The following is a 6,814-nucleotide window of genomic DNA, read 5'->3' on the forward strand; positions in this document are numbered from 1 at the left end:
GCCCCTCATATGTTTTTATTTAAACCGACTCTTTTTTTTTTTTTTAACTTTAGTTCATTTTAAAGGGAAACATCACATCTCTACCAAATTCACAGGTTGGATATATCCATTCCATTTGAATAACAGAGATTAAAGTAAGTCTGTGACTATTAAAATGTTTACATGGTTCAACTCCTTCTAGGAAACACTGTTCCCCACATTAAAGTGTCTCTAAACCTCACTTTTCTGGCTCTCAAGGATTTTCTTGGTCTCACACACCTTGCTTTGTGATGCTCTTTGATCATCAACTTTGTTTTGGGCAAATTTGTCTATTTCTGTTTTGGTTTTTGGTTGTTGTTTTTTTTCTACCCCCAGACTGTAAACTCCTTGAGGGCTGGGGTAGACTTTCATCCTCGAACCCAGGGCTCACTGATGCACTGTAATCATCCGTGGATATTTACTGGGCCAAACCATTAGAAGTTCCTCAGTACCCCCTCATCTCCCAGTTCCCATAAGAATATATCCCATAAGGCTCTTCACTTGAACTTTGGTAAAAGTAAATGAGAAAACCAAGGTCTGCAAGCTCCTGGGGGTGGGGGGGTGTGAAGGGAGAAGGTGGGAGGAAAACATAAAGAAGGCCTGAGTCAGGCTCAGTTGGGATTCAACTCAACAAATACCAACTGGCCCAGGATTTCCCCTACTCCCCGGGTGCCAAGAACGCCTCACCAAGAGGTCCTTCTTGTCTTCTAAGAGGCATTTCATGGCAGTGCAGAAGCGCTGAGCATCTGTTTCCCTCAGGTCTTCTAGCAGCTTCTGGGGCTGGTACAGGCGCTGCTCCAGGTGGTTTTCCATCACTGCCTGGTTATGGGGTGTTGAGAAGAGTCAGTGAGGACAGGGCAGGAGCACGTGGTCAGCACCATGGCCAGCAGCCCTGGCAGGCCACCTACTTCCCTGCAGAGCCCACCCGCGGGCAGCTAGTGGATGTGTTTGGTTTGGCTAGTTCCAAAATTTTTCATGAGCTGTCAACATTTCAAAGTCAGGGGATTCCCCACAAAAATCCAGACTTCCAAGTTCTCTTGGAAAACACAAAGATTTGGCAACACTAGGCATATCCCCTTCCTGGTGATAATAGTGGGCCGAGGGGCAGCTGTTCCCTGTAATTACACTCCTGTTCACCGCCCACCCAGCCAGCCCATTTGGTTCCTATAGGTGATTGGGGTTTCAAGTCCAGAACAGTTGGCCTCTGTCCAGAGAGTTTACCACCCCCAGGCTGGCACTGCTCAAACCCTCTCCCACACCCCAAGCTACCAGCATAAAAGCAAAATTCAGGCAGCACGAACAAACTTCCTCTTGGCATCCCCTCAGAAGTGAGGAGGAAAGGACAGCAGCCTCTCCTAAAAGATATTACCTCTGCTGTCTGGGGAATTATTTTCTAAATCTCCGTTAAATAAAGGTGCTCTAGAAAGGCAGCATCCTGTGGTGGCATGGGCAAAAGGTGGGCTCTAGAACCAGACAACCCACAGGAATGTCCCCACATTGCCACCGACTAGCTGTGTGGCTTGGGACAAGTCACTTAACTAGGATTGGTAGATAAAACACAGGATGCCCAGTTAAACTGGAATTGCAGTTAAATGGTGAATAATTTTTCAGCATTTAAGTATGTCCCAAATATTGCATGGAACATACACTAAAAAAATCATTTATTGTTCATCTACAAATCAAATTTAACTGGGAACACTGTATTTTTTTTAAGCAACCTCTACACTCAATGTAGAACTCAAATGCACAACCCCAAGATCCAGAGTCACACATTCCACCAACTAGTCAGCCCAGCGCCCCAAGAATACTGTACTTCTATTTGCTAAATGGGCAACACTACTCTGGGAGCCTCTGTTTTCTCAACTGAAAAGTAGACACAGTAGAGACTTACTTACCTACATGGTAAGTAGAGATTTACCATGTAGGATTGTTGTGAGGTTGAAATGTGCGTGTGTAAAGTGTTTTCAGTTGTGCGCAGCACACAGTAAGTGGTCGGTAAGTGCCACCCCTCATTCCCTATCTTGAATGAGTTGCATAATGATTTGCTTAGTGATTCTCCCTAGTAATGAGACCTCCTCCTTCTCCTCTGAGTCTCCAGTGTCTAGAACTATGCCTCACAGAGGTTAGAGGTTAGATAAGTAGACACTGAATGAATGAACAAATTTATCCATAGGAAGAGAGAGAAGATAGCTACAATTCAGGCTAAAATACATACATTTCAATGAGAAAACTTACTGCTGGAGAGAGAAAGGGCAGGCATTCCTTGCCTAGGTGGCCACAGACTGATGAACACAAGAAAGAAAGTCAGTGCCATGAGGCCAAGAGCCACCTCCAGCTAGTGGGTGTCCTAGGAAAGGGTTAGCAACCAGCTCTCTGAATGTAGCTCTCATGAGAATGCTGGTTGATATTTTCATTTGCATTATAAAGTAAAAAACTGAGACAATAAAGACATCAGGACTTCATTTATTCTGATGTCAGAACTTCTTTCATCAATGACAATGACTTCTTTGCTGAATCAGTTTTTTTTTAAGATTTTATTTATTTATTTGACAGAGAGAGAGAGAGAGACATCACAAGTAGGCAGAGCAGTGGGGCGGTGGGGTGCGGAAGCAGGCTCCCTGTTGAGCAGAAAGAGCCCAATGTGGGGCTCGATCCCAGGACCCTGAGACCATGACCTGAGCTGAAGGCAGAGGCTTAATCCACTGAGCCACCCAGGTGCCCCTGAATCAGATAGTTTTTAAATACCGAAAGAATATTCCCTCAATTTTCTGTGCTATTCACAGTATAACGGTAAAGACACTACGTGTCACCCTGGGCCGATGATCGTGCTGAAGAGGCATGTGCTGTCCAGTCTCCCACAGTCCCCAGCATGCCCTACTACTCCACAAATATCCTTGCCATCTATTATCATGCCTCTGCTACCGTTTTTCTTACAGTAGAATTAAAAGGGAAGAAAAATATTTCTTGGACCCATAATTAAAAGACTGATCATTACACCCAAACAGCCAGCCTCCTGTAATTCCGTTTAGCAACAGAATCCCACAAGTTTTAGCAGAGTAAGGAGCTTCTCAGAAAGACTTCTTTCTTACTTCTGTGCCGTGACATGTGAATGTAGAATGTAAGCAGGAGGAAGGGTGCAACTTGCAGGTTACGTCCTTAAACAGAAGCTGTTCACCCTTCACTTCCTCTTTCCCACCACCCCCTCTCTTGGGCCAGAGAATGGATGTGCTCTCTCAATCACATGGGCAACGAGTCCCTGAGGATGACAAAGCAACCAGATCAAAGGAAGCTAGGCTCCTGGACAGTCTTTTAAAAGAGAGCTCCCTCCTGGGTGGCTCAGTGGGTTAAGGCCTCTGCCTTCCACTCGGATCATGATTCCAAGGTCATGAGATTGAGCCCCGCATCAGGCTCTCTGCTCAGCGGGGAGCCTGCTTCCCTTCCTCTCTCTCTGCCTGCCTCTCTGCCTACTTGTGACCTCTGTCAAATAAATAAATAAGACCTTTTTAAAAAAATTTTAAAAAGAGAGAGAGAGAGAGCTCTCTCTCTTCTCTAGACCTCCCACTGAACTCTGAACTATAACATGAGATAGAAATAAACTACATTGTTTGCGCTGTTGGAATTTGGGGTCTCTTTGTTACAGCAGCTCAGCCTCCTCCCTAATACACCAAGTCTCCATCAAAGGTAGAAAGGAGGAAAAACACAAAAAAGCTTGTATCGTGTTTCAAAACAACTGGACAGAACACGTTTCTTCGTGGAAGTGAAAACTAGCTCATACCTAGTCCTCTTCTCCATCCTGCTCCTACCTGGCCCCTGAGTTTACAACCTCTGGGTGCTAAGAGGGGATTATATGACAGGGATGAGTCTCAGGTACACACCTGCAGGCTGGGGATGGTGAAGGCAACATTCCGTGAATTCAGATAAGCCAGGACTCTGTGGGACAGGTCTGCTGTCCACCCATGCGAGCTTCAGTTGAAGACAGGAGAAGGTCACGATGACAGGTTTCCCTATGATGAGTAGTTCCCCTACTTGCCAAGTGGCCAGAAGACCAGAATTCAGACAGGAGGTGGGGAATGGGCTGGGGATGCTAGAAACTTTGTGTTTGGAGGAGGCAGGACATTTGTTAACCCGGCACAGTGGTGGGGGAGTTTCCAAATCTAAGAATCTTCGTGGATCCCATTCTCTTCTCAAAGACAGTTATCAGTTCATGAGCTGTGTGCAATATTCTAATTCCCATAAAAATCCACTTGGATTAAGTGCAATCCAAACAGACTGACTTGGAAGGATATCATTACCATACTAAATTTAAAAAGCAGATACAGTGTATACCACAAGAGGCTAGAATAGCATAGTTAAGAGTGTGAGCTCAAAACACAGATTTGAATCCTGGCTCTGCCACTTAATTGTGTGGCCTTAGGCAATTTACTGAATTTTCCTGTGCCTCAGTTTCCCTTTCTATGTACTATAGCTAAAATTGTGAAGATTGTTTGTTCACACACATAAAGTGCTCAGAGCGGTACCCAGCCACATAGAAAACGCACAATTTCATTCAGAACAACCAAAAAATGGAAATGACCCAAATGTCCAACAACAAGTAAAAGGTTAAACAAACATGGTACAACCATGGGAGTTGGGGGAAACTGGACGGGGAGATGAACCATGAGAGACTATGGACTCTGAAAAACAATCTGAGGGTTATGAAGGGGAGGGTGGTGGGAGGTTGGGTGAGCCTGGTGGCAGGTATTATGGAGGGCATGTATTGCATGGAGCACTGGGCGTGGTGCATAAACAATGAGTTCTGGTACACTGAAAAGAAATTTTAAAAAATTTTAAAACAAAAACAAAAAAAACCAAACATGGTACATCCATTCAATGGAATGGATATCAATCAAAAATATATCAATAAAACATCAATACAAAAGGAATGAGTGGGATTTCAGCTTCCAGCTATGATGGAGTAATTGGGCGCAGATAAATCCTCCTGCCTTAGACGACTGGAAGGCCTTTTATAATCCCATTTTTGTTACAAATAAATAGATGGATGAAAGAATGAACACAAAGATGATGGACAGATAAATAGATAGACAGATCAAATTTAGCCTGAAAGAATATATCCAAAACTATCAGCCAGAGTTAAAGTTACATTAGGAAGAAGAATGTTCATGGGGAGACTCTTTCACATTAACATGACCCTTGTCATGGGCCCTCAGACCCCCATATTTTTCTCCCTCATAGTATTCATCATATTAGAATTATCTGTTAATATTTGTCCTTCCACAGCACTCTCTAGTGCCCTGCCTCCATCCCTGGTATCTAACACCAGCCCATATGCAGTATATAACACGACAAGACAATGGGGCCCTGAACCCCTCTACTGGATACACGCCTCAGCTCCACCACACTTCCCAGCTGCATGACCTTGATTCACCCTCCCTGTGCCTCAGTTTCACTCTTCTGTCCAATGGGATCACAACAGGACCTTCCCTGGGGAGCTTATAAGGATTAGACATGTTTCTAGACACAAAGCACTAAGAATGGGACTGCTACACAGTCAACACTCAGTAAATGGTAGCACTTGTGCCACAGCAGAGAGGAATAAAAACTTGTGAAACAAATGTAACCACTTTAAAACACCTGTGCCCTGGTTGATATCTTTTTGTAATGAGTACATATGTATGTATTACTTTTTACAATTAAGAGATTTCCATTTAGGAATTTTTATTAAACATCCATTCCATCCCTTCCCCTCCCCTCTAGGGTGGGTTACCTTTGAAACTGTATGAGATCCAGTAATGCTACATGGGAATAAAATGAAAAGACAACTTTAAAAGAATCATTCCAGAGAGATCACAGGCACATTCTGTTTGAAATTCTTAGACGCAGCAAAGTGGGGGACAGAGTGGGGACATTACCATTCAGATAGCTTCCATCTATTATTTCTTCCTAAAAGACAAAGAAATAATGCCGAGTAAAACATCCAAAAATTGGCTGTTCCAGTAGAGGAGATTTTGATTAAAAGAAAATGGGATACTCACCGCCATTTTTTGCAACAATGGATCCAAATCTGTAAGGAAGCCATTGAAGGTATAACTAGAATTAACTTTGTGATCTTCAGAAATACACATATGGGTTAGGGAAAGAGAAGATCCCCTCAAAAAAAGTCACTCATAGAGGAAAATTTTAGTAAATTTCAATTATACCTGTGCCCATGTGTGCCCAGTGTGTGAAAACCCTAGTTTGAAAAATCCTTTTATAATAATCCTGAAAATCCTACACATACGTGTGCATGCACACACGGACTCACACTTACGCATACATCCCAAACACTCTCCAGCACCCTGTACCTAAACCAATCCATCCCGCTACATACCCTAAGATGTGTGGAAACTACGGCAGATTCTTCCCCCCTCAGGACTTACCCTGCCTGGAATCTGGAACTCTATGACTTGCCACTCCATGGCTCAGAAGAAGGAACAGGAAAAGAAAGTATGTCCGAGGTTCCTGGGACATCCTCCTGTAGTTAATTCAAGCACAGAAGTGATTCAGGTTTGTATTTTTTAAATATATTTAAGAACATTTAGAAGACTTGGTGCACGTGGGTGGCTCCGTTAAGCATCCAACTCTTGATTTCGACTCAGGTCACGATCTCAGGGTGCTGGAATGGAGCCGCACATCGGGCTCCATCCTCAACGGGGGGGTCTGCTGGGAGATCTCTCTCCCTCCCTCTCTGTCCTTTCTCCTGTCTTCTCTCTCTCTCTAAAATAAATAAATAAATCTTTTTTAAAAAGAGAGAGAGAGA

At 43.8% G+C, this 6,814-nt stretch overlaps 1 protein-coding gene across 1 annotated transcript in view; it reads right to left on the reverse strand.

Annotated features, from left to right (window-relative positions):
* OTOA (otoancorin) overlaps window positions 1–6,526 on the reverse strand; it is a 91,919-nt gene extending 85,393 nt beyond the window's left edge. The window contains exons 1-6 of the mRNA XM_032844028.1: window positions 6,435–6,526; window positions 6,051–6,079; window positions 5,928–5,958; window positions 5,783–5,810; window positions 3,894–3,981; window positions 706–837 (exon numbers count right to left, since the gene is read on the reverse strand). Coding sequence (XP_032699919.1) covers window positions 706–837; window positions 3,894–3,981; window positions 5,783–5,810; window positions 5,928–5,958; window positions 6,051–6,079; window positions 6,435–6,525 — 399 coding nt within the window. The 5' untranslated portion in view covers window position 6,526. The remainder of the gene's footprint in view (window positions 1–705; window positions 838–3,893; window positions 3,982–5,782; window positions 5,811–5,927; window positions 5,959–6,050; window positions 6,080–6,434) is intronic.
* Window positions 6,527–6,814: the final 288 nt, after the last annotated feature.

The sequence above is a fragment of the Lontra canadensis genome, unplaced genomic scaffold (genome assembly GCF_010015895.1).
Source record: "Lontra canadensis isolate GAN:19392208 unplaced genomic scaffold, GSC_riverotter_1.0 scaffold146, whole genome shotgun sequence".
NCBI lineage: Eukaryota > Metazoa > Chordata > Mammalia > Carnivora > Mustelidae > Lontra > Lontra canadensis.